Here is a 24630-nt window from a genome sequence, read left to right as displayed (position 1 = left end):
CTCTGGACAATCTGCTCTATCTACAGCTGCCCAGCTGACTAACGACATGTCAGTAATGCATTAATCCAGCCATGCAGCAGGTTTAAAGGGTTTGCTCAGCCGCATTTAAAAAGGAATAACTGTGCGTCCCCCTAGTGGAGTCTATGGTGCAGAGAGGGTTTAATTTGTCCAGGTTTCTTTGACAATAAGTCAAATAATGCCCTAATTACTTTATAGCCAAGAAACAGTTTGTAATGTTGCTCTCACTTCAGTTACAAAGTCTGAAGTGGTTAACTATAGTAGAAATACAGTTGAGATAGCCTACGTTGGACTTTGAGGCGCACACCACCTGTTGAAAAACAGTTGAAACACAAACAGCCCGTCTGCATAGCCAGGGAGGAAGAGTAACATCTCCAAGGTTGCCGTGCGGTGACAAAAACTGTTCCTAAGACATAGATGAAAAAAGAAAAACAAAACAAAAAATTATTGAAGGATGCCGTTACAGTTGAACCTTCTACATTTCCCATGAGAAGCGGCTGGGGTGCAGGCCTCCAGTATTGGGGAACCGGTCTTTCTTTACGCAACTCTGACTTGTGGTGGGATTCCCCCCGGCTTAGAGTTGGGACATCTGCCGGAAGGAGGCCAGCCACAGTGGTGATGTTCAGTCTGATGTCAGGCTCTGTGCAGCAGCAACATGAAGCCACAGGGCAGGCCTGCACGCAACCGCTGGTCAGGGCCTCAACAGTCACACACACGCCTTCTACTTATATCCTCATGATAACCCCGATCCAACCATCAGCACTGTATGTCTAACTTCACCCTGACAGGAGCCTGCTTCAAAGCCTGAACACTAAACCCCAATCAAAGAATGTAGATGAACATGGCTGTAGCCTCTGTAATGTCACCCACTCAGTGTCATTGCTTTGGACTGTTGGCTAAACTTTTATCCAGCCTTAAGGTTAAAATAATCACTGTATCCACATCCAAATTGTGCAGGAGCCATTTTTATACAATCCCCTATTATCAAGAGCTCAAACATGATAGCACACATGTTGCTGCTTAATGGACAGTGTGGGATTCATTCCTTCATTATTTCCTCATCAACTAAGCAGATAAAAGGTCTGAAGTCGTCTTCAAGTGTTGCATTTGCATTTGGAGACTGTTGCTGTGAATACAAGGTAGCTGTCAATGAAAATGAAAGAGGCCATCCCGAGGCTTACAATCCATGCAAATCTATCAGAGACATAGAAGGAGCATTAGGACTGGTTAAATTAACAATTGGGTAGATTCTGAGAAAAGAGAACGCTATATGAAACTAAAAAAAAAAAAGCCTGGATGAAACAGAAGATTACAGAATCCTTTCTGTGGAAAAATTCCCATCACAGCATCCAGCCAGGTGAACATCATCATTTAGGAGGTAGGCATAGCATTATCCAAGTCTACCTGTGCATAATATTTTAAACCAATCTTTAAACTAGAGCAAATAAAGATGTTTCAGGAGCAAGCCCTTCATAAACCTCAAGGACAGAATAGAATCCATCTTTGGACAGATGAAACTAAGGGAGGAAGAAAAATGTATGGAGAAGTCCTGGAATGGCTCAAGTTCTGAAGCATCACCTGTAAAAATACAGTGGAGTGTCATTCCTGAGCATGAATGGCTTTACAGCACTAGGTCACTAGCCTTTACCGATGATATGATAGAAAACAGAAGCAGATGCACAAATTCTGGGATAGACAGTACTGTAGTGGTAAATGGTCTTGTAGCACACACACATTGACACACCAGTGCCAAGTATTGGGGGCAACCTGGGGTTCAGTGTCACACACTTCAGCATATGGTCTATGTACTAGGAACCAGCCCGTTGTACCTACTGAGTCGCGGCCATTAAAGCACATGAAGAAAAAAATGATTGGATGGTGCTTAACATACTGTAAAAGGAACCCAGGAGCTTTTAAAATAAGGTATACAGTTGAAACCAGATGTTAACATACACTGTGTTAAAAGACACATAAACATTTTTTCCTCACTGTCTGAAGTTAAATCAGACTAAACCTCTCCTGTTTTAGGTCAGTTAGGATTACTAAAATTATTTCTATTTGCTAAATGTCACAATAATGAGAGAGAGAATTTGTTAGAGAATTTTTTTGTGACTTTCTTCAAAGTCAGAAGTTTACATAACATATTTCCACATGATGTTCTTTCCTCATGATGACGTCTATTTTATTAAGTGCACCAGTTCCTCCTGTGGCAAAACAGCCCCACAACATGATGCTACCACCCCCATACTTCACAGTTGGGATGGTGTTCTCAGGCTTACAAGCTTCCCCCCTTTTCCTCCAAATGTAACGATGGTCATTATGGCCAAACAGTTCCACTTTAGATTCATCAGACCACAGGACATGTCTCCAAAAATTAAGGTCTTTGTCCCTGTGTGTATTTGCAAACTGTAATCTGTCTTTTTTATGTTTCCTTTGGAGTAATGGCTTCTTCCTCGATGAGTGGCCTTTCAGTCCATGTCGGTACAGGACTCGTTTCACTGTGGAGAATGACACTCTCTCACCAGCTTCAGCCAGCATCTTGACAAGGTCTTCAGCTTTTGTTCTGGGGTTGATTCGCATGTTTCGGACCAAAACACATTCATCTCTGGAACATAGAACCCGTCTCCTTCCTGAGCGGTATGATGGCTGGACATTCCTATGGTGTCTATACTTGCGTATAATTGTTTGAACAGATGAATGTGGCACCCTCAAGCATCTGGAAATTGTACCCAAGGATGAACCAGACTTGTGGAGCTCCACACTTCTCTTCCTGATATCTTGGCTGATTTCTTTTGATTTTCCCATGATGTCAAACGAGGAAGCAGTGTGTTTGAGGTGTAGCCTTAAAATACATAGACAGGTGTGCCTCCAATTAACTCAAATGTTGTCTGTTAACCTATCAGAAGCATCCAAAGCCATGACATCATCACCAGGGCTTTCCTTCATTGTTTGAAGACATAGTAATCTTTGTGTATGTAAACTTCTGACTTTGAAGAAAGTAATAAAAAAATCTCTCATTGTTGTGGCATTTAGCAAATAGAAATAATTTTAGTAATCCTAACTGACCTAAAACAGGAGAGGTTTAGTCTGATTTAACTTCAGACAGTGAGGAAAAAATGTTTATGTGTATTTTAACACAGTGTATGTAAACATCTGGTTTCAACTGTATATGGAGTATTCTGCAATGGAAGAGATGCTCCACCGGAAATGTACCATATCAAGCATGCATTCCACTTACTAGAAACAAAACAAAAGGCAGAAAGATACAAGAACAAACTGAAGAGAGCTACAGTAAAGGTCTGGCAAAGCAGCACAAAGAAGGAAACGTTTGGTGATGATTGTAGATTCCAGACTTTGGGCAGTATACAGTAGCAATCAAAGTTATTAAACCCCTATTGCAAATTACGTTTATAGGCAAAATGTACAAACTAGAAGCTGTTTGCAATAAACAAATCAAACAAGAACAATTTAAATAGCTCAACACAACTAATATTACAAGTGGTTTCTCCAAATTCAACACAAAATGCCACTTTTGATGACTAATGCAGTCTCAAAATTATTCAACCCTTTCATGACAAACATCTTCAGTACTTAGTAGAGCACCCTTTTGCGGTAATGACCTGCTACAAACATGATACATAGCCGGCCACCAACTTCTGGCAGCAATCCCTGGGAATCTTATCCCATTCCCCAAAGGTCTCCAGTTTACTAATATTCTGGGGTCTGCGTGCTGCAACTGCCTTTTTCAAATCCCACTGTGACTGTCATGGCCACTCTTGTACCTTCCAATGATTCTTCTGAAACACAGGCTTCGGTGGACTGAGGTATGCTTTACAGACGGCATGACATTTTCACCCAGGATTTCTTGATACTTGACTGAATCCATCTCCATACGCTGCAGGTTTCTGATGCCAGAGGAAGCGAAGGAGCCCCAGGGCATCACTGAGCCACTGCCATGCTTCACCGTAGGCAGGGTGTTCTTTTCAGTGTATGCATCATTCTTGCTCCCCCAGACATACCGCTGATCCATAGGCCCATAAAGTTTTGTTTCATCGCTCCCAAAACCTATTTGGCTTATTTATATAGTTTTGAGCAAACTGCAGACAACTTTTCTTGTTCTTTTGGGTCAGTAGTGGTGTACGTCTCGGAGTTTGGGCATGAAGCCCTTCAGTGTTTATAAAGTTCCTTACTCTGGAAACTGAAACCTCAGTGCCTGCTGCCACCAAGTCTTGCTGCAGGTCTTTAGGAGTAGGTCAAGGGCTTTTGAGCACCGGCCTCCTCAGGAATCTGGTGGCAGCCTTTGATAGCTTCCTTTTTCTGCCACGTCAATGTAGTGTAGCCACTGTCCCTGTAACTTTAAACTCCCAAACTATGCTTCCAACTATATCTCTAGGAACATTTAGTGCCTTTGCTTGCTTTTTGCATCCTTTTGTTTGTGAAAGGCAACGATCTCTTCTCTGACCTTCTTGAACAGTTCTCTTGTCCATGTTTCCATCATGCAATCACACTTTATTTGCACAAGTGTGCTCTTATGAGGAATTCTATTTAGGGGGCTGAATAATTTTGAGACTGCAGTAGTCATTAAAAGTGGCGTTTTGTGTTAAATTTGGAGCAACCACTTGTAATATTAGTTGTGTTGACCTCTTAAATTGTTAATACAGCTTCTAGTTTGTACATTTTGCCAATAAACCTAATTTGCAGTGGGAGTTAAATAATTTGGATTATAACGGTGTATGATTATGATCGCACAAATCAATTTTGACTTTTCAGTCACTTGGATTTAGATCTAATGGTTGTCTGTCTCTCTGTGTTAGCACCGCGATAGACTGGAGACCTGTCCAGGGTGTATCCCGCCTTTCGCCCGATGACAGCTGGGATAGGCTCCCAGGCTAAATGTTTATACCCCTTTGTCTTTATGTGTGCAGATCTGATCAAAGACAATAGTCAAAGTTCTGATTATTACTTCTGATTTTATAAAGGGCTCCAAGCAATACACTTCAGCGCCTACCTATACTTGAGCTTACTGCAGATACGATCCAGTTCCCACTTAGGAAACATATGACAATGTGAACTTTTTTCCATTGCATCTCACACACACTCACAAATCTAATCTAATCTAATCTAATCTAATATTGCATGTGGATAGATTATGTGCATTTAAAACAATCCAAACATAGTAAGGAGGAACATTGCTGTGTGAGTTTTTTTTATTTACAGCTGTGTGATATGGTCTCACTTCACTTTTATGTTCCATTCTACAGTTTCATAGAAGCAGTTTGAGGCTTGATACTGGTTTACAAAAAACATCAATGAAGAACCAATGTACAGATGAAAAGGCAACTCAGAGGAAATGAACACAATGGCTTCCATTTATATGGATACAGCAATGAATGCTCTCAATGGTTAAAGTCAGGAAGAAAAAAAGAAAAAAATGTGCCGAGCTGGAAAGGGTCACAAAGCACACTTCCGTACACAAGGCATCAGGTCGGTACACTGTAGCGTATAAAGCAATGTGCTGCTAATATATTTATTACTATTATAGCACAGTGTCTCGTTCTGAAATATCCGTACGATACTGGGCTGTTCAGAAAAGCAGTTTAAAAAAAATAAAAAAAATAAAAAAATGAATAAGGTCCCATTAGTAGCATTCTGACCAAATTCTCCATATCAGTGGTTGGTCTCACAGTATGAGCAAACTAACAATTAAGTACTATCTGAAAAGGATACGTCCACCCATACAAAGATGTGGGTGAATGTTCTGAAAAAATGAGTCAGTTGAACTGACTTGTTTTATGTTTTAAATCATTCTGCGGACTGCAGAATCATAGCTTTGCAGTATGTGACTAATATCTAAACAATGTACTTTTAATAATGATCCACATTTATGAACTGCTTTTCATGTCAGTCTCACTGATTAAAAATTGCATTTTCACAAATGTACTGTATTAATAATTGATATCAGCAACAGATGTATATAACGTGTGTCAAGAGCCACCGGAAACACAAATCCTCTAACCGTTTCAGCTGATCGATGGACAGATGCAGCTATGAAACCACTGATAGACATGCCACTGTACTTCCAATGTTGTCCCTCTGAAAACCATTCTGGTGACTTGAGTAGTGGTGGGCACCTGTGAATGTTTGTGATAAAAACTTTTTAAAAAAGATTATTCATTTCAGTCTACTAAAACCCAAAAAAACAGGATAGCTGATTAATTATTAATCTAATAAAATAAGTTTTGGCTTGTAGACAAATGAGACAACTCAGGTTTGAAACATGATGCAGAGTATGTTGTTTTTAATCAATTCCTCCACGGAGAGGCACTAAAGTAAGGAATCATCACAGCCTAAACATAGTCTCAAATCAAAAACTCCACTCTCTCAATATTAGTAAAGAAAAAAAATCTATCTGTTCTATGCCTTCATGCAGAAACCTGTAGTGTTGTGGAGAGAATGTTCCCACCCAAAATAAAGCAACAACCCTTCATTCATGAGCAGGATTCACAGAACTTTATGGACATTTGAATAGCTTTAGGACGGATTCACTACTGAAGAGGCTGCTGTTAGTGACTATCCACCAGTCATACTGTAAACAGCAATAACCATGGGAAGTAGATCATGGTTTATTATTAGCAGTGGCCAATGATTGGTTAGTTTGCTTGGTTTCTCCAAATCCAAAAGCAGTTAGTCGACTCACCAAGTGAAGTGCTTTAATCTGGCAAAAACATCAGCAAAGGAGGACAATAACGTCCTGCTGTCAAATAAGACGTCCTCTGGGTACTGCACAGGTTAATGTGTAGATGTGTACAGTTTCACCCATAAATATGTTGGAAGCAGTAGAACAGTAGGAGAGCTGGAAGCAGATTGTTTCTGGAGTGTGGCCTCACTCCCCCTTGAAGTGGGGACGCCTCTTCTCCTTGAAAGCAGCCAAACCTTCCAGCCGGTCTTTAGTAGGGATCACCTAAAAACAACACAGGCATGTGAGTGCTAAAATAGATCCACCTCCTTATCTGAGGTCTGTCACAAGGAAATATTTACTCCCTCCGTTGATCTTGAGGTAGACACTGCACTCAGGCGTTGAATGGTTGAAAAGCCATCCATCGCTGACAGTTATGTTTGAGTAAAATCCAGTATAATGGGAACTGTTACGGCCCTAGTGCCATATATTGTATATGTCTGTTTTCTGTCTCTGTAGCCTCAAGTGCAGCAGCCGCTTCCACTTCCCTCATCAGAAGAAGTATAACATGGGGGAGAGACTGTAGCCCAGGGCCAACGGGCCACTCAGCAGCTTCAGTGCTGTATGTGTTTTATTCCCTTCAATGGGAAGGATGGTGTTAAGATTGTTTAGCTTTCTTGAATGCTTTCCGTATGGTTTCTGTTGCCCATTTTTATTGCACAAAGTTCTGCTTCTCCAATTGTTTTTCTTCTGGAACTATTTGTAACTCCCCTCATGTCCTGGACTAAACAGGGACCCCGTGCAGTTTTTCCACCACTGTGGGTCCCACTTGTGTTCTTGTGCAAACAAGTGAAGCAATACACAATCCTGCCAAGGGTTTCACATTACACAGGCCAGCAGCAGGTTGTTCTTACCAGTGCTCACAACCCAACACACACTCAATGTACTGCAGTTACATGTGCAATACTGACCAAAATATGACATCTACACTAAAATCACACCCGTGGGAAAGATTATATTTGAAAAAATGTCTAACACAAGGCACCCCATGACCTTGGCAGCTGTACTGGTTAAAACACCCTGGATTATGTCACATGCATGTGTATTGTATGTCTGTTAAATGCAGCTGTAACGCTCCTTGGGTAGTCACGCTGTTGTCAGGTGGTCAGGTGGAACTTCACCAACAAAAACGTGAAGAAAATAGTGCTGGCAAGTAAACATCTTGAGTAATAATGTAGGTGTCAAATGTTAAGAAAAAGCTGGGCCTGGTTTCTGAAAAGATTCTGAAGGTAAAGACGGTGACAAAATCCATCTTGCTAACTTTCTTAAACTAAAGAACTGTATCCCATGATAAGCAAAGACACCTTTAAAAATGATGCAATAGTTTAATAAGTCCCTCCAGATCGTGGAAAAGGAACTAAAAGCTACACATTTTATTCAAGCTTTAATGCTGTTGTTCATTTCTCTGTACCTTTATCCTGAACACATGACGTTAGATGTCATTTGGTGTAAAACTGTTTTATGAAAATTAAATCAACACAAATTAATTCAACATATATAAACATGATGCTTTCCATTGTTCCTGCTCAACAGTTCACAAATGCCAACCTAGTACCTATTTCTAACAGCTGGGTAGTGACTTATTTAAATACTCACCTGGGCATAGCATGCCTCTTCAATTGCCAGACCTGTAGCCAAGTCCACCTGAAAAGAAAATGTGGCATCTCTCAGACAAAGCTCACAATGCAACAGAGCTTTGCTCCCCGTATGTGACTCAGTCCTGATGTTTCCAATGAACAAGAAAGCGATTAATGTAACTACGTGTTACACAACAAAGGTCATCTTTCATGTTCATTACAATAAATCAGGTAGTGCCATCACAACAATGTATTTGCTGCAAATTAATCAAATGCAAAAGAACAAAGAAGTCAGATGTTTATTGTCACATTTTTTGACTTGAGCATAATATTAAAAGTTCTGTGTTGAGTTCATAAACAATGAAAATTGTTTCCGTATCTTTTTTATTTTTTTTGTATATTACTGCACCGATGCCCCATATTCCCAAAGCACATGCCACAAAACACATAAAGGAATGTGTTCATAAGTCTTCTCCAGGTTTAAAATTACACATACAATGGACATACAAATGATCCTGACCACTCCAGGACTCTTCTGAGGCTGGTTAGAGTGATCCCTTCATAGTTAGAACACTTTCCCCATACCTTTATTTATTTATTTTAATCATAAGCACCACTATCTCAGGCTAACATCCTTAATGTTAGTATCCTGTAATGCATACAGCTTTCAGCATCTCAGGGCCCTACCACAACAGTGCTTTATAACTACCTTGCTGATCTCAAATAAATGGGCAAGCGCTTCCGCAAACCCCAAACTCTCCACAGAGTACATTACATCAGACAGGTTCAGGAGATGCTAAATCCCATCGTAGAGGATTCCACACAACTCTGTGTTCACTAAACTTTGTATGTGAAAATGATCCTAGATAAATACATTGTTTTTCCATTGTCTGAGACAATGTCAATTTCCATCCAGCCTTGGCTATTCTAGACAGCAGTGTGGACAGTAGTGTGAAGCTTATCTGCACTACGCCTATTTTTCCTCCAACCTTACTTCCAAATCAAAGAGTTATTTTATTCATGGAAGTGGAAAGTGTCTCATCCATAACCAGTGCCATCTGGTTATGGATGAGCAGTGTCAGCAGTGGAGAAACTCTAAGAAGATAAAGAATTCTAAGGATGAAAAGAGTTTTTTGTAAATGAAATATTCATGTAAAATGGAGACAGAAAACTGTAAAAGCAGTCCCTGCACTGCTCTTTAAGACTCACCTCTATTCCCTGGTTGATTGCCAGCTTTGCCATCCTTATTGCAATTGGACCCTATTGAGCCAAAATCAAAAAATATGTTAAATACTACTATACTTTTCACCAATAAGTCGGTTTTTCACTCAGTGTACATTTGTCATGTCTGCATGTCAGTAAGGCGTTCTGGATACCTGAGGGTTGATCTCACGGGCAAGCTCCAGAGCCCGCAGGTAGGCAGCATCTCCACTGTTATTCTGCTCTACAGAATGATTGACCAGACCGAGGCGGCACGCCTCCGTTCCATCCACCACCCGGGCAGCAAAGATGAGCTCCTTAGCAAGAGAGACACCAATCACCCTAGGGAGGCGCTGTGTACCACCTGCACAAAAGAGCAGCATGAAAAAACTTGGGTGGAACATGGTATCACCCACAGATACTCAATGAGTACTGATCTCTTAGTTTAGTGCGCAGTCTGCCTGCAGACCTGATTTGTCTAGGCAACAAACATCAAGTCAGGACAAAAAGGCATGTAGGAAATTGCGAAATAAAAAGAATCCACCCTTACCTGCTCCTGGAATAATTGCAAGTTTAGCCTCCACTAGTCCCATTTTTGCACTATTGGCTAAAGAGAATAGAAAAAAGCAGCATTACTTACACTTCGAATACTAATCAACTGTAAGATAAAAATTAAGAAGAAATATTATATTAATTGATCATTTAGAATGTTTTGATTCTCAAAAATAGGTCACAATCCTAAAAAGGTTAAGAAACTCTGTAACAATGGCCCCGTTCAGACCTTGCATTAATTCTAATGAACACACCCATGGACACATTAGAGAGATCTGATCTCTGACCACATTTGGAGGTGGTCTGGGTTGCATTTGTCTACATGCCTTTGGTAGTGTGAACACACAACACGTCCTGAATTACATTAAAGACCTCCTACGCAACAGAGTTGCTTTTGTGTCAGCTGAGTTTTACCTTATGATCTGATTTTACCTTAACAAATGAAAGTATTTAATACGAGTACACTGTCATTAAACAACATATCAGCATGTGATTAATTATTGATGTGATCATGTTGATATATGAAGAGGCGGGTGTAGTTAAGTTACATATTTGCTCAATCGTCTGTGTCTTTATTTACCTTTAGCATTACCATTACCAGAGATTATGGTGTGTATGGAAGCTTCCAGAGGTGGAGTTATAATCCGAGTTTTGTGCAGGTCTAACTAACATCAGGGCAGAGATCAGTAAATAATAACTTAACGTATGTGACCAAGTTATGACGTACACACACAAAACAGCGCTGTTCGTGGCTCTGAAACAGTGGTAGCAATCAATGAGAGACAGCAGCTGGTGGAATATTCGACTGCGCCCAAAATATTGTCGGAGCATACAGAGCACGAAACTGAGAACGGATCTGAAGAGGTGGCTGGAGATGCATGTGAAGATGCACTATAATGCTCAGTGTGAACACATGTACCTAAAGCTGGCCACTAAGGATTGGATTGTCCAGGATGGATATCAATGCAAGGTCTGTATGTACCTTAAAAAAGCAATATTACTAGAAATGTGAAAGAAAAAGTAATACAACAATGTGTCCATTCAGACCTACTGAGAAGAAGAGGAGGAAAAACTGACGATAAATAGTGTTTTGCTCATAGTTCGGGGGTAGATTTAACTGAGACTTACAAGAAATTCTGATGTCACAAGCAAGGGCCATTTCCAAGCCTCCACCTAAGGCAGCTCCATCAATTGCAGCAATTGTTGGTACTGGCAAGTTACCTGTAAAAGAAAAGACAGCACTAGTCAAGAGGCGTACAATGAACCAACTACATCAGCCCATTAACCACATTAGTGCAATTTTCTTCACTAGATAAGAAGCTCCCGCTGCATCCAGTCACATCAGAATGACCCAATTACCCTGATTACCCCAAGACTTGTTTCACAAAGGCTTAGTTGTGTCCTCCAGAATTTTAGACATAATCAGCTAGGCTAGGTTCCCAGCATTTGCCAAAAATAAGAACCATAAAAATGTAGAAAATAAGCATACGCACTGTGACTGTAATAGTGTCACTTAAAAAAAAAAAAAAACAGGACATAAATCATCCAAAAATACAATCTAGACTAGTTGCTTGCTCCAAATTTTCCTCCCACTTCTTTGTACTGATTATAACCAAACTACATTACAGCAACGGACAAATATTTATCATTAGAATCAAATGAGAATCACTGTCTAAAGTGCAGAACTCTTCCAAGTCACTAAATCTACTATTCTTTACCTAGCTCCGTGATGAGGGCTCTTGCTTTGGATACAAAAGGTCCCACTTCACTCTGGTGCATCTTGGCTCTCTCTTTCAGGTCTGCACCTGCACACACAGACCAACCAGTGGCTTCAAGCCAGAGTTCTGTGGCTTCCTAAAACATGCAGCTGGTGAGTACAGTGTGGAACATCATACAGGGCTTCGGTACATACCACAACTTCTGAATATCAAGATGAATACACAATTCACACCAAAACAGCCAAGATGTAAATATGACATACCAAACACAAAATATACGTGAACATACAATACAATAACAAAAAGAGGAGTGTACCTGCACAGAAGATACCAGGAACCAAACTGCATAAAATCACACTACGCACTTTGTTATTCTTCTTGATATCCTCCACAGTGTCAAACATCTGAAAGACAATTCATTTTTCATAAAAACGCTAAAGAACTTACTATATACACACATTACACACTGCCTGCCCAAAACAAATAAGTCACCACCAAAAAAAAAAAGGTCACACACTCTAATATTTCGTTGGACCTCCTTTAGCTCTGATTACAGCACACATTTACTGTGGCATTTTATCGATAAGCTTCTCCAATATCACCAGATTTATTTCCATCCAGTGTTGCATTCATTTTTCACCAAGATCTTGTATTGATGATGGGAGAGTCTGACCACTGAGCAAAGCCTTCTCCAGCACATCCCAAAGATTCTCAATGGGGTTAAGGTCTGGACTCTGTGGTGGCCAATCCATGTGTGAAAATGATGTCTCATGCTCCCTGAACCACTCTTTCACAATTTGAGCCTGATGAATCCTGGCATTGTCATCTTGGAATATGCCCGTGCCATCAGGGAAGAAAAAATTCATTGATGGAATAACCTGGTCATTCAGTATATTCAGGTAGTCAGCTGACCTCATTCTTTGGGGACATAATGTTGCTGAACCTAGACCTGAGCAACTGCAGCAACCCCAGGTCATAGCACTGCCCCCACAGGCTTGTACAGTAGGCACTAGACATGATGGGTGCATCATTTCATCTGCCTCTTTATAGTTCCTAGCAAATTGAAGCCTCACTGATTGGTGGTTTTCTTAAGGCTACACAGCTGTTCAGTCCCAATCCCTTGAGTTCTCTTCACATTGTACGTGTAGAAATGCTCTTACTTTCACTATTAAACATAGCCCTGAATTCTACTGTTGTTTTTCTTCAATTTGTTTTCACCAAACGTTTAAGTGGTCGCCGATTACGATCAATCAGGATTTTTTTCTGACCACATTTCTTCCTCACAGACAGTGGTTCCCCTCTGTCCTTCCAGTTTTTAATAATGTGTTGGACAGTTCTTAACCCAATTTTAGTAGTTTCTACAATCTCCTTAGATGTTTTCTCTGCTTGATGCATGCCAATGATTTGACCCTTCTCAAACAGACTAACATCTTTTCCACGACCACAGGATGTGTCTTTCGACACGGTTGTTTAAGAAATGAGAAGCTACTTATTGCATCAGTTGGGGTTAAATAACTGATGTTGTTGTCAGCTGGAAGATAATGTAATTATCAGTAATTTTCCAACAGGAGGCTCGTTCCTATTTGCTTAGTTAAATCCAGGTGGTAACTTTTGGCCTTCTTGGCCAGGCAGTGTATCTTGTAACAGAAAAAAATGGATAAAAGGCAAATTTATACATCAGAAAGATCAGGAGGAGGTTCTGATAAACAGTACAAAAAATTCAATTTAAAAAATAAATAAATAAAATGTTATACATAAAGTATAAAACAAGCAGGCAGACAAACATCATACATCTGACAATACCAGAATACCAACTTAACCTATGTTACCGACAATTAACTTAATAATTAACAAATAAAAAAAGTTCAACAGCAATACGCACCATTTTGACAAGGTTTTTGCTTATGGCATTTTTGGCTTTTGGGCGATTTATCCCAACAACGACAATACCTGAAAAACAAACAGACAGAGATGGTACAACATCTCGTTGATTAAGTGTGGTAATGAAGAACACAATGTGAGACATAATTCAACATGATCACAACACACAAGTACTGTCTTTTATCATAAAGAAACTGAAACACAGTGTCCCTGTTCTACTCAAGCTGAAATTAAACTGGCAACTGAGTCATTTGTATGAAGGAGGGGTGCACCAATCAGCCGAACCAATGTCATAGCCAGTGAGGCGGTTGTTAAGCAGATTTCTGCCAGATATTAGTCATTAAATGACTAATGTAAGTTAAATCAAACTTCTTCAGGGTCATTATGCAAAGAGAATTACTGTTTTACATCAGTTTTTACTGTCCAATGTTACCTAACATACAGTAAAAAGCCCCTAACTTGAATCCGAGAAAAACAAGGGACTGTTATCAGAACAAGAACTAAAGCATTGCATTAACATTATAATCTAGCTCTGTGGCAACTCCGGTCACTCAGCGTGGCAGGCGGTGACACCCTTGTGTTAACCTCTGACACTCTGTGACTACTAGCAGCAAGTCTGTCAACAGCTGAGTGACAGAGGTTGCCATGGGGGGTGTCATTGCCACTAGGAGGATCCCATCCCACTTCCAGCAGGATGGGCTGTTTCTAATCACTGAAAATGCCCATAATTAATGCTGTTTTACTCTGATGACTGTGTTTTAGAGCACCCCTGCTCCACATGCAACATTACTTTAAATGGGAGACCAGTCTTTATGTTTTAACCAGAGTTTTTATTTTTTTTGTAAGGAATGGTAATGGTGAGTGTTTGGGTCTTGGTACCCTTTTACGTTACAAGGTGACGTCAACGCGTACCTTCTACTTTGTTTGCATGTAGGTGGCGGACTGTGTCTTTGCACCGTATCACTGTCACTCCTCGTTAGTTAGAGTGCTAACGTGACTTCCCCTACCGACGAGTTGTCGTTAGACCCGGCGCTAATTGTAAGAGCAACTTACCGGCGTCTTCGCCGTCCAAGTACCTGACGCGCAGGTCATCCTTGGCGTCGGAGCTGTAGTGTCGTGTTACTGCTCCGTGGCCACTCAGGCGACTACAATGCGGGACTTTGCTGGTAAAAACATACTGTCTGGAGGAGGAGAAGGCAGCCGCCAGCCTGCAGGCGCTGTCCCGGTCCGCTGCTGGCACACGGAAGGCTTGCCACAGGGCTCTGCGTCCTGCCTGGACCGCCATACTCAAAGAGCCGCAGTGCCGTTTGACTTTCAACTTTGAACCCAGTCACGTGACGTTACCACGTGACCAACTTGGCTTTAACAAGAACTTTCAGAATCGTTTGGTTAATGTCATTCCTTTTTTTTTATGTAATGCAAAATACTAGTTTAAAGTTGCTCGATATGGGGGGAAAAAATATTAAATCTCACAACTATAAACCTTTATGGTCGGTAGCAGGGTGGTTACAAGTGAAATGTTCGTTTCAAACAATGTGCTAACAGCCATGTTTATATTTACAATAAACCATATGTTATACCTCTCTGTATCGCTTTGATATACTGTATGAGTTGCAGTTGTTTTGAACGACAAATATGTTTTGCATTTCTTTGAGTTTTTATCAGACCCATTTAGAAGAGTTCTGACTAAAATTACAATATCTGTCTACAGTGTCACATCTCAGCCAGCACGGAAAACTGACTTGGAGCACAGCCCCTCTTTTCCCTTAATTATTTGCATACGCGTTTTATAGTAAAGGCACATGACAGGATTTAACCAGGCCATTATGCCATGTTGTTTATTATAACTTAATGACTATGGTCGCTATCCCTTTCTGGAAAGGGTTGTACCACTTTCAGAATATCTCTAGTTTGAGTGAAGGTTTTCAGGTTTCTGTCTCTTTAAATCCCTCCACTATCCTCTGTCTAGGAGGGAAGTGATTCCTGTGTATTTTGGTTTACTATATAATGTTACTAATGTTTGTGGATATTTTGTTTCCATGACTCATCATCAGATTTCACAGCCCAGACCAATTGTCCACCATGGAAATGGATAGATTTCATCATTCCAACCTGCACTTACGTCTTAATAAGTGTGTTGCTCAGACTTGATTGCTCATGATTTCCAACCAAAATGCACGGTGCCTTTAAAAATCCAGTCAGAATCTATATTCAAGCTTTTATTCTTGCCATGCATTGGAGTGCACTTTGATTGGTGTACTTTGATGTGTACCTTGACTGGGATAGTATAAAAACAATGCAAATGCATATGTGATTCAGTGACAGGACATTTATTGTAAACAAAGACACACCATTACAATAAATCTTGAGGCTGCTGGGCAAAGAGACAAAGAGATCACCATCACTGGTATATTTCCAACTGTGACTGAAAAATGTACACACTATTCATCTGAAATAAAAGAAAAAAATTCTATGATGATATGATGTCAAAAATGATTTGACATTATATCCTGTGATCTAAGTTAACGTTTTTCGACTACTACAAATAAATTCATGTAGTTTGACGTAATCATCCCAAATGGCTGCAATAAATTAATAAATAAGATAACAGCTGACAGGTCTGGATTCCATGACATACCGTAAAATAACATGGATTGTAAGAGTGCAGTGACTTTTTGGTAATACAAATGTTTTAGGTTTATATGTGTTGAAGCTTTCTAAAATCCAGTTTTAGTCACCACTGCAGTCACATATTATCGGTTTAACCAGCGGCCTTGAAGGTTTAAGTAATCAGTAAAACTACTAAAAAATAATAATAATAAAAAAAGAAGCAAAGGCTATTTGGCAAACAGTGAACCAGTGAATGTAGCGGAGCCTATTTAAAAGTTACACTAAAGTGAGAGGCAAAATCTGCATCTATTTGCTTTTTTTTTTTTTTACTACGGCAGAGGCAATGAAGCGTGTACTGTGGAGTCTTTGAAGCTGCTTCTTCTGCAGTACTGTTTACTGAAGTGATGACGGTCAGCTGCAATTACATTAACAACCAGAACATGGGAGAACACAAATGCTGTATTTTATGGCTCTGAAATGCCATTATAAATTCCAACAAGGTTACCTGAAAAGAATTCATTTGAAACTTAGTATAGGGAAGATGGGAATGTCCTTGAAAGAAAAGGTCAATTTAAAGGGATAGTTTCTTTGAAGTGGGGTTGCATGAGGCACTATCCATAGACAGTGGCAATCTGATGGCAAGGTAAAGCTGTGATACACTTAAACTGAGATTTTTCTTCTTCTTTGAAACTGCTAAAATTCCAATGAGGAAGGCTGATCTTGTCCACAGCTGTATATATATACTGTATATACATACATACATATATATATATATATATATATATATATATTTATATATATATATATAATTCAATGTTAACTCATATGTGTTAGTTTGCCTGTTTAGCTGGCATTCTGTGATCTTACTAAATGAACTCTAGGTTGCACTGATATGTAATTTGAATGAATTAATCTGAAGTTGAACAATAAATATCTCCCTTTCCCATAATATGTATCAAATGAAATCGTTCTTTCCAGTAAATGTCATGGACATTATTTTGAAATTACAAATCCTTAAAACAAAGCACTACCCACCATTCCTCTAAAAGAGAAGAACATGAACTGTGTTTCCAACCCCTGTAAATCTGTCAACACACATACACACAAATGGATATGACGACAGTACATTATTTAAAAACGTTAGGAATTTAAACTTTAAGGCAAACAATGGCCAACCTGCCCGCAGTCACATTATGTAATGGTAGTAATAAAGAAATGATCGAAGGGCAGGCAGGGGCCAGCTGTTGGGACCTGGGGACCTTTTTTTTTTTTTAACAAAATAAAAGCAGTACAATGCAAACCGACATTTGGATTCTGACAGACCCCATGATAGCAGTCATTTGGTAAAAGAAAACAAGTGTCACACTTAACAGTGTCCTGCACATTTATGGAGTTTGTCACACATCGTTGATTAAAGATTTATGGTAAATTCTTGCAGACATGTAGGCTACTTATGCTGCAGAGAGAGCCAGATGTTTATTTGAAACAGGTACGGGATGTATGTTTCTGATCAGCCCGTTTTCATTTGCTGTTAATAACAACATCTCAGTCATGTTTATCTGCAAAGCATCAAACTCAATACCTTCAATATTATGTACATTTCAACACTTAACTTGATCAGTCCTTGAGTCACGTCATCATCTCCAATCTGCTGCTTTTTATAACAGAAAGCCTTTTTAGCTAATTGATTCCAGTCTTAATCCCTAATAGAGGAGCCTTCCTGGATTTTTACATTAAAAGCTTTCCCGCTTCTAAAGAAAATAACCCCACCTGTTCTTGATAGATTTTTACAGCAAGACAACAATTGCATGAAGTGTTACACTTGGTAACTTAACAGAGGCTGAAAAAATCTTTAAGTTTCAGGGTCTGGAATTGACAAGTGAAACAATATTTGTGTTGGAGATGAGGAACTGAGGAGCAGAGTGGTGAGTATGATGTAACTCTGTTGTCAGAACTAGTGCAGCGGTATTGTACATTATACTGAATTTATCACGTCAACTATTGCAGTAGAGTACTATTACAGTACAATACAGTAATCGGACTAGCAAACAGCCCTTGTTTGTCTTCACAAAAGCTGTTTGAGGCTCTTGGCATTATTTAAACACTTTTTAATTGAACATTTACCAGATTAAAACACTGCTTAACCCGAATGTGAACCACACAGTGCAACAGCTAATACGGGGAAATGCAAAACATACGAGGGTCATTCAGAGGAACATCCTTTCGACGATGACTCATGATCAGCTGTGCTTTTGGTTGATTCGATCACAGATCCTTGCTCTGTTGTGATCAGTCTATTCAAAGAGGCCGCTTTTGTGGACAGTGTGACAAGACCCTGTTTTAGATACAAGGCCTCTGCTTCTGAGTGTGCATAGGAAGTTTCTTTTACATCCACAATGGATTTGTTTGGGACAGGGCTTGGGGGTCGCTTGCTGCTCTCGAAGCCACCCTGCAGTGTCCCCATGCTGCTGCTTTTATGCCACTGCTCAGGACGCTGGGACCAGTCTTGCATGTTGGCGACCTGTACGGACCAAGGGCAGTGGGAGGATTGCATGTACTCTGAAGAGTCCTGAGTGGTCTGGTAGCATTCTGCCTCTGAAACACTCACAGGAGATGAAGACTTTCCAGAGGACTCATACGCAGGGTCAATGGCCTCCACTTTGATATGGATGGTTCTGGATTTAATCCTCAGTTTATGTGGCAAAGCTGAAGAACTGGTATCCGGCACTTTGTGTGTGGAGACAATGACACTTCTTGGGTCAGCTACGGATGGCACCAAACCTTTGGGGACTTGCTGCTCGTCCTCACCATCTGATGATTTGCTTACAGCACCATCGTCTGAGCTCCTGGGTGAGTTACTGGATGACCTGTTGATCTGTATGAATGAGGCAGGCTGAGAGTAGGCTCCAGACAAAGGGCTGGCCATGCAGTGTTTATACAACTCGTACGGACTACTCCTCCCCTGTGCATAGCTGCCATGCTCTGCTGGCTCTTGCTTAACCTCTGCTGTTCTGCAGACAGTAAAGCTACCCTGAGTTGCAGTACATGTCTCAGGCATGTGAGGTGAATGCTTGATGACTGATATGCAGCTGCTGCGCAGGTGAAGAGGCTCCAGATCTCGACTGACAGAGCCTTGGCTAGTACTGGGTGGAACAAACTCCTGGTAGAGGTTGACCGGGGTGGAGCTGGATAACTTCTGGACTTCTTGGGCATATGCTGCCGAGCTCACCAGGCCGAACTTCAGCTTCAGCGACAGCAGCTCAGCCTTGAGGGAGGCATTTTCCTCCCCAAGGGCCATCAGCTTGTTCTCAAGCACCATGTCGTTTATGCGCCGCTTCTCCCTCGAGCGCTTGGCCGCCTCATTGTTTTTACGACGTCTCTCCCAGTAGATGGTGTCTTTTTTCTCTTCTGGGATAAACTCCCTTTTCCTCCGACAAGCGGATTTAGCCTTGAAGGGAATTGAGGAGATTTTGTGGCCTATCAGGTCTCTGTTAGACCCTTGTAAGGCCACCGCCAGGACCAGGGCATCCTCTCCACTGTAGGACTCACTGGAGTCCAACTCTTGCTTGATTGATTGCATATTATCACTGTTTGCTACTGTCAGTCTGATCACAGGTCTTTAACTGTACATCATAACGCTTGTATGCAGCCACTGCCACACTCAATTAATCCAGTTGGAAGAAATCTGTGAAATAACAAACAGTGAGAAAAGTTTTACATGTCATTGTTAAGTTGAAACAAGAAAATCCAGTTGTCCATTTAATCTTCAAAGTAATATGTTTTCACAATGGGAGGTAGGCCTCCCTCTTAGATGATTCAATACACACCGAGATACAGTTTCTCCAATCTGAAACAAAAAGCATAAACATATTTCTAATGTTCCAACTCAATGATGTTTCAAATGTTTTGTTTAATGTTTTCAAGAAAACTGTGTCACACCAGCATTAATGTTTCTTGATGTGAATCATAATTCATCATCATTTATAACTTGATTATCAGTCCCTGGGGAGGATGACGATTTTTTTAATTGAGCTGCTGATGACAGAGTATTGTTTACTTCGGTTTCAAGGACAGCACCATCCATTTTAACTTCTTTCCCATACAGCATATCCAGTAAAACTATGTAGCTATGTCTTTTTTCAATTTCTGTTGAGATTACTAGCTCAAAAAGGAATTGAAATGAACAAAGCAAAACAGTGACGGAATTCATTTTCAAACAAGCATGACTAATCCTTCATCATATCCATTCAAATACCTGTAGGTCAAAAAGTCATTATTTTGATAATGAATTGATCACGTGTGTCATTACATTACAGTAAATTAATACTTGCACTGTTCAGACAAAAACACTTTTTTCTCAGGCTCTAGAAAATAGTGATCGATTAAAGAAAATAATCAAAAACAGTTGCAACAAAGAAGGTTTAGTTAGTGACACGTGCCATAAATGTTCATGCCTTAAAAATAGAGAACTATAAAAGTTACTGACACTTAACAGCATATCCAAATACTAACCATTCACCGATTTGGATTCAAAGAGCCAAGTGGCTCACATTCTTCCTCTGGCAACTCGGACACAACTTTTTTTCCCCTTAAAGTGACAGTTAAACACTCATCTCACTTAAGCATTACTTCAGCAATAATAAATTATTACTAATTTACAAATGATGTATAGTTTTAATATAATCTCTACCCCTCAGTTTAAAACTCTGGTTTCAGAGGGGAGTGTTATTTGATAAGGCGATTCAGTCTGTTTTGGCCTTCCAAGCTCCCATAGAGTCAGATGTGAAGAAACAAAGGACCACAGACAGCTGGAATCATAACACGTGGCCGGCAGAAGCCTGTAACCTGCAGGCTTCATCACTCACACTCATTCTAATGTACTCCCACGTAACTAATGTTAATCATTACTGACGCAGAAAGATCTTGGCTTACAGCTGTGAGGAAGGTTACAGGGCTATGCAAACATTTTTCAGGTAAATGTCTCCTCTGACTTTGCTTCCTCATTTTCCCCCTGATCTATATTTACATTTAGGAAGTGACTAATTAAGGGGAAGATATGTAATGTATAGCCAAAAACCTTCCATAAAAAACTAACTTGATGTAGCTGACTTAATGATATGATTCCCAACAAGCCCTGTGTTCAGTCCTTTAGTAGACAACTTGCAACTCTAAAACGTGTAATGCTTAACAGACCATCTGACATTTACCAGAGAGAGCTGTTCCAACTAAAGACCGTTCTCTTTGTCTTTTCTTACATCACCAGTAAAGATTTTACAGATGCTGATGTTTGCACAACACAGCTGGCCCAGAGCAAGGATGATCGCTCCCTTTTGTGTTCTCTAACGAGGCAACATGTGACATCAGGACTAAATTTGGATCACACGTGATAAAAATGGGTGGTAATATTATCGCAATGTGTGCTAAATGTACTACAGTCGGGAGGGGGTTAGGGTTTGGGCGGCTGCGGGTCTACCGTCGGTTCAGCCGACGGGCCGAGTCGACTTACGGAGGGGGTAGGCTCGGGATCGCTGCGGCTTCCCAGCAGCAGCAGCAGCAGCAGCGAGCCATCATCACGTCCTATTGCCCCAGATTCCTTCATTGTGTCCGTATTACACAATAACCCCACACCCCCCCAGCCCCCACCCCACCCGCCCCGCTCACGGCCTCCGAGTGGCAGCAATTTCTACGGCTGCAGACATTATGCAATATTTGCCTGTGTGGCAATAACAATATGGGCCCGTGGTAGTTCTGCTCTGCGTGCGAGTGAAACGCCTCTTAAGTAATGTAAACGTGTTAGATCATTAACGCTGTGTGTAACAGGCTGTGCTGAGACAATGTGGGCATTCACGGTGTTACATGACATCACTGCCTTGCTTACTCATGACACTGGCGGCTGGAGCTCGCGCTCTATCTACGCCCTAAAAAGTAAGCTGTTACAACGTGAGGACCAACTAAACACACAGTACACAGCAAACACCGCTTTGTTAGCCCTACTCCAATTCATAACTTACTCACTCGTTACGGTCAAAGCTGTCGCAATGCTTTGATAAATGTCTGCCACATCAAATTCCCGTGTTACAACAGTTTTGTAATCAGTAAACTCCTGCTACTGGCCGGCCTGCGTGCCTGAATATTATCCAGTACATGCCCCCCTAACCGGCCATTATCCAGCTTTTATCAGCCATGCACGGAGCGACCCACTAAACACACTCTAACGAACACAAATACAACCGCGTTAACACACATTATCGAACATGAGCTCGGTCACACCTCTAAGATGAACACCAACGTGGCCACTCTGCGTTTAAAAATTGACTTTACGCAAGAAAATACACTCGTTAGCCTCATGACACAGAAATATAATGCGATATCTGTGCGCCGCTGGTACACTTCGGAGCCCGTAAACACAGCACCATCCCGCAGAAACCTATGGGATTAACACTGAAGCGTTACAAACACTTGTTAATGTTAACCTCAAATCAAAACTGTACCTCTTCTACCACCTGATCAGGGGCTTTGGTCTCGTTTTCCACCGCGTACCAAGCACAGGGAAGCAGTATGGGTTTTCCATCAGTTTACAAAAAATAACTGTCGAAAAAATATCCTGCAACTTACAAAGTACCTTGCTCTCCTCCCTTGGCTTTTTCCTCTCAAGGTGGCTAGTGACTCATGGATCTGTGTTAGTAGGTCAGCGGTTAAGTGTATTGGCAGCGTTAGATTAAGTGACAGCCGCTGCAGCCAATCAGGACGCAGCATTTTCTAACTTCGGCCAATGACTCTTGGCCTCAGCAAGAGAGCTCAAATCTCACAAATGTACCGGGGTGTCGTCATCCACAGTAGCCTACGTGTGGAGCATTCAGGTCCGTCAGTTCAACACATGGACTTTCATGTTTAATGTTCATAGTACAGTCATCACGTAAATAAACAAGGCTGGCTGCAGAGAGCTTCACGGTGTGCTATGTTTCACCTCTAGGCTACAGTGCAGTAATCAAGAGCACAGCATCTACCTGCTAACTTAAAAAAAAGATGTTTTGCATGCCAAATCAGTATGTCAAATTGATACATAACTTTTGAATATTTTATAACTGTGTTACAAGGCAAAGAGACAGGGCTTGACGCGATTTAACAAATGAATCGAATTATACATGTGGAACAAGTGCTGTTAATATTTGATAAATAAATGCATTACAACCCATCATATCCTCTATGAAGCTGCACACTACTCATTCGTGGTCCTTGTCTCATCAGCCTGCAGTTTTCCACTCCTACCTGCTGTTAAAAGGGATTCCCCCCCCCCCCCCCCCCCCCGCCACCGTCCCCTTTGTGCTTGATCTGGGGGTTTCAGGCTGGGTTTTGTAAAGCGTCTTGACACAATTCGTTTTGTTATTGACACTCTAGAAATAAAATAAAATTGAAAACAAGTAATAGTCTTCGTATAAAAGAAATAGAATAGAATAGAAAAGAATAGCCTTTATTGTCATTGCAGAACACAGGTTGTACAGTGCAACGATGTTTTGTTATCAGCTCTGCAAGATGCTCAGTGTAAACAGTACAAACTGTCTTCAAAAGGATTTTAAAAAAAAAATAGTAAAAAGAAAAATATATAAATCTAACATCATGAAATTTAATTGAACGGAACGTCATATAAATATGAGAATACATTTGAATAACATTATAAATATGAAAATATTGCTATGAAATATACAGTTATACGTACAGTATTGTGCAAATTGTCATCCAGTGTAGATATAGGTTATTGTAAGAAAGTTCTTTATTTTTTTTATTATGTTTTGCATCTTAATCTTAAAAAGCCCTTGTATTTTGTATCTATATTTTTAATCCAGATGAAGTTAAACATGAGTCGGTCCTCTTACACTTCACTCCGTGGTTTATGGCGGTGATGCGTCGTTACTGCTTGACACCTCTAGGGGTCAGTGTTGTATAGCTGATGTGAATTTAAATGCCGCTTCTACCTGACTTAAAATGGCTGCTGCACCAGAACCTCAGTTTACATCTGTGTTCCTGAGAAGTCTACTTCTCAGAAACGATTAACTGGTACACATTACGATCGTACTCTTACTGAAGAAACACAACAAATTAAGAAAGTTTGAGCCCACATAACCGATGACATTTGCAGCTGCATGCCCACTAATTTTCATGAAACTAGCTTTAAATTTTGGATAGCTGGTGACAGAAAATATTGTGATGTTGTATGGAGGGCTTTGCTAAATGTTTATATGAAACATTAATACAGTTATGTGTTGCAGTGCTGTGTTACGCCACATTGTATGTGGTTTTACTAATGGCACAGCTGGACTCAAATAGGTTTGAAGATCTA

General features: G+C 40.5%; 2 protein-coding genes across 3 annotated transcripts; both read right to left on the bottom strand.

The window, feature by feature from the left end:
- Positions 1-5215: 5215 nt before the first annotated feature.
- On the bottom strand, positions 5216-15172 carry auh (AU RNA binding protein/enoyl-CoA hydratase). Its single transcript, XM_084571733.1, has 10 exons — positions 14736-15172; positions 13684-13751; positions 12118-12205; positions 11802-11888; positions 11212-11304; positions 10082-10138; positions 9708-9895; positions 9541-9591; positions 8351-8398; positions 5216-6979 (listed from the first exon to the last, which is right to left on the bottom strand). The coding sequence occupies exons 1-10, from the start codon at positions 14965-14967 to the stop codon at positions 6902-6904; spliced, it is 990 nt and encodes a 329-aa protein (XP_084427859.1). The 5' UTR covers positions 14968-15172; the 3' UTR covers positions 5216-6901.
- An 812-nt stretch (positions 15173-15984) lies between these two features.
- nfil3 (nuclear factor, interleukin 3 regulated) lies at positions 15985-23491 on the bottom strand. 2 transcript variants are annotated; one of them, XM_084571731.1, is made up of 2 exons: positions 22784-23491; positions 15985-19977 (listed from the first exon to the last, which is right to left on the bottom strand). In XM_084571731.1, the coding sequence occupies exon 2, from the start codon at positions 19870-19872 to the stop codon at positions 18496-18498; it is 1377 nt and encodes a 458-aa protein (XP_084427857.1). In that variant the 5' UTR covers positions 19873-19977; positions 22784-23491; the 3' UTR covers positions 15985-18495. The 2 variants fall into 2 exon arrangements, with proteins under 2 accessions (XP_084427857.1, XP_084427858.1); XM_084571732.1 differs by lacking the exon at positions 22784-23491 and adding an exon at positions 20120-20398.
- Between the last annotated feature and the right edge of the window lie 1139 nt (positions 23492-24630).

Source organism: Chelon labrosus, assembly GCF_963514085.1.
Source record: "Chelon labrosus genome assembly, chromosome: 22".
Classification (NCBI taxonomy): Eukaryota; Metazoa; Chordata; class Actinopteri; order Mugiliformes; family Mugilidae; genus Chelon; species Chelon labrosus.
This window is presented reverse-complemented; position numbering and strand designations above follow the sequence as displayed.